Raw genomic sequence first — 3,347 nt, forward strand, 5'->3', positions numbered from 1 at the left:
CTTGTGAAAGTGGAGGCTATGGATTTAATTGTGAAGATGCTTGCTGCGACGGTGAATACTAAAAACCCGAATCCTGATGCACCTGCAGATGACGATGAAAGTGCTGGGCAAGCTAAAAATGAGAACCCAAATCCCTGTGAAATTGGAGATGATGAAGGTGCTGGGCAAACTGAAAATGAAGATGAGTGATCAATAGAAGCTTGGTAAGGTAAATAAGAAAATTCATATCCCGATTGAACTCAAAGAGGTTTAAATTTAATATACATACATACATACGTGTGTGTATATATTGTCCCTAGCTTGTTAGTTTAACAAAATAGATTTGCACTAAATAGCGGAGGCATAATATATATATATATATGAGAAAGCTATGAGAATCAGCCACCACGCTATAAACAATAGCAGCAACAGATGCATGTGGGGGGGGATGTTTTAGTCAAGGCATTGATCCATACTTGTGAGTCACTTGCCAATGTAAAATCTTGGATGGACAGATTCTTTGCAAACTGCAACCCCACCTCCACAACTTTTGCTGCGGTTTCAATTGCCCCCGGAGGGGCCATGATCTTCTTGCTACAAGCCGCGATCAACTTTCCTTCTTCGTCCTTGATCAGAGCCCCCACTCCAGCCATTTTTTGTGTCGCAAAAACCGCCCCATCCACATTCAATATTTACCGATTTGGAAATGGTGGAGCCCAGCATGTCGCGCCTCTTGTCTTTAACGTAGCAGCAGAATCCTCAGAGCAAGCTTGATACTACCATAAATAATCCAAGGACCACTAAAGCAAAGCCCTTCTATTCTTCTTCTCTCCCCCGTTTCTATTTTCATTCCTACTTGTCCATATTGCCCATGCCACCGTTATTAGCTTCTCAATCCTGCATCGTTCCCACTGTGCTACCATTATCACGTACCACACCAGGTCCATGAACAAATTAAAACGCAGCCCACTACTGTCATGAAACAGTTTGGAGAGAACCCAAATGTCTCTAGTTCTCGGGCAATCCCAGAAAAGGTGACTTGAAGACTCTACCTCCACCTGACATTCCTCACAGCAAGCCTCTGTCAGCACTCTACTCTTCAATAAATTTTCCTTGGTGGGCAGAATATCCTTACAAGCTCTCCAGGCGAAGTGGCGAATCTTATGCGGATCCTTCAATCACCATAAGCCTTCCAGAACTTCCTACGGTTACCGTCATCAGACATAGACCCCGTTGCATCTCCAACGCCCATCTCAACTGCAATTTTGTATGCACTTCGAACGCTAAACCCGCCATTCGCAGTTGGAGCCCAAATCTTCTTATCATCCGGAAGATTAGAGCTTAAGGCTATACCACAGATAGCATCAGCTTCATGGGGAAGGAAGAACTGCTGGACTAAGTCAGTTTTCAATGAACCTTCTTCTCTATTGATTAGCTCTTCAACCCGGGCTTCCAATGGGAGATGAGAAGGGGTCGAGATAACTCTGTGAGTTAAGGGAGTAGGAAGCCACTTATCTCTCCAAATTTGGATGTTACACCCATTGTCCACCTGCAATGGCGGAGCCAGGATTTTAATTTAGGGGGACAAGATGAAAATAAAGAATTAAAGAGAAAATTAATTTCATTTTTTTTAATTAGTATAAAAAAAAAATACTTGACTAATTAAACAAAAAATTTGATTAACATATAAATATAAGGTAAGTGTCAAGTTTTTTTTTTTTTTTTTTCCTTGTGCTTAACGCTAGATTTAGTATAAATGTTGTTGTATTTAAGATACTTCATAGGTGACTATAATTATATTTTTCAAACAAGTAAAAGTTAAAAAAAAAACAATCAATATATAGTCATTATTATATGAAGTTAAAAGAGCTTCTTACTAATCACCGGCCGAGAAGAGTATATTACAACTGGAGCCAAGAGTGATAGCCCCGTAGCACAATTACATGCAATTGTAAAGTTGAAGACCATCAGCTTAAAGCAAACAAAAACTTATACAAAACAAATACTAAATCTAAAATATATATATATATATATATATATATATATATATATATATATATATATATATATAGATATATAAGGGGGGTGGGGTTTGGGTGAGGTCAAGGGGGGCAATTGCCCCCTCTCGACCCCCCTACCTCCGCCCCTGCCCACTTGCCATCCGATACCACGTTTTACCCCTGCTTGGGCCACCATAATACTCCTCCAAGCAAAAGATGGATTATTTCCCAAACTTGCTTGAGCACAGTCACAGTTAGGAAAATATCTTGCTTTGAAGACCCGATACATCAAGGAATATTTTCCAGATTGAAGCCTCCATTCTTGTTTAGTCAACATTGCTAAATTAAATTGCTTCAATTTTTTAAACCCCATTCCCCCACAGGCCTTAGGCGTGCACAATTTTTCCCAACTAATCAATGCCATTTTCCGTTCATCTTTACAATGCCCCCACCAAAAACTCCTGATCAGACTTGTTATCTCTTCACAAAGTTTATTCGGAATTTTGAAACAGCTCATGGTATAGGTAGGAATCGCTTGTGCCACAACTTTAATCAGTACTTCCTTGCTAGCTTTTAATAGGAGCTTTTCCTTCCACCCTACAAGCTTTTTAGCTAACTTCTCTTTAACTTCTTTGAAAGTATTCTTTTTATTCCTCCCCACTAAAGATGGAAGTCCCAAATATTTCTCATGCCATTTTATCACTTGAGCCCCAAATCTAGACTTTATCTCATTCTTGATCTCCTCAGCTGTATTGCTACTAAAGAACATGGATGTTTTAGCCCGATTTAGTTGCTGGCCTGATGCCTGCTCATAGATTTGTAGTGTTTTCTGTAATGCCTCGTATTCTTCGATGGTGGCTTTGCAAAAGATAATGCTATCATTTGCAAAAAATAAGTGAAAAATACTAGGTGCCCCTCTACATACTGATATACCTTCCATATTACCTACCAGCGAAGGCATAATATTGAAAATAAGGAAAAGTAAACATGGAGGTTATAAACTTTTAATAAAGATAGATATATAATTATAGACAAAAGAAAGTAAGAAAGAAATTATAATCCTTTCTTATTTGTGTGTTGTGTGTGTGGGTCCTGATTGATTAGATTAAAATTTGAATTACAACATTTTATCCTAGAAAGAAAGGGCCAAGAGTTCTAAGATGGCTTTCTTTCCATGTTCCTCAAACTAAGATATAATCATACAAATAAATCAATAACATTTATGTTATTTTTTATGATGATTATCAGAAGTGAAAGATAGTGGGTAACGAAATCAAACTCACTCTCACTCATCACTCTCCAAGAAATAGTTATCCAACCGCTATTTGTGGCTTTCCGCAACTTTTCCTTAACAACTGTAACTGCTTC

General features: G+C 38.5%; 1 protein-coding gene across 1 annotated transcript; it reads right to left on the reverse strand.

Moving 5' to 3' along the window:
- Positions 1-1,153: 1,153 nt before the first annotated feature.
- On the reverse strand, positions 1,154-2,919 carry LOC142635011 (uncharacterized). The gene is made up of 2 exons (XM_075809231.1): positions 2,158-2,919; positions 1,154-1,528 (listed from the first exon to the last, which is right to left on the reverse strand). The coding sequence occupies exons 1-2, from the start codon at positions 2,917-2,919 to the stop codon at positions 1,154-1,156; spliced, it is 1,137 nt and encodes a 378-aa protein (XP_075665346.1).
- Positions 2,920-3,347: the final 428 nt, after the last annotated feature.

This window comes from Castanea sativa, chromosome 5 (assembly GCF_040712315.1).
Source record: "Castanea sativa cultivar Marrone di Chiusa Pesio chromosome 5, ASM4071231v1".
Lineage (NCBI taxonomy): Eukaryota > Viridiplantae > Streptophyta > Magnoliopsida > Fagales > Fagaceae > Castanea > Castanea sativa.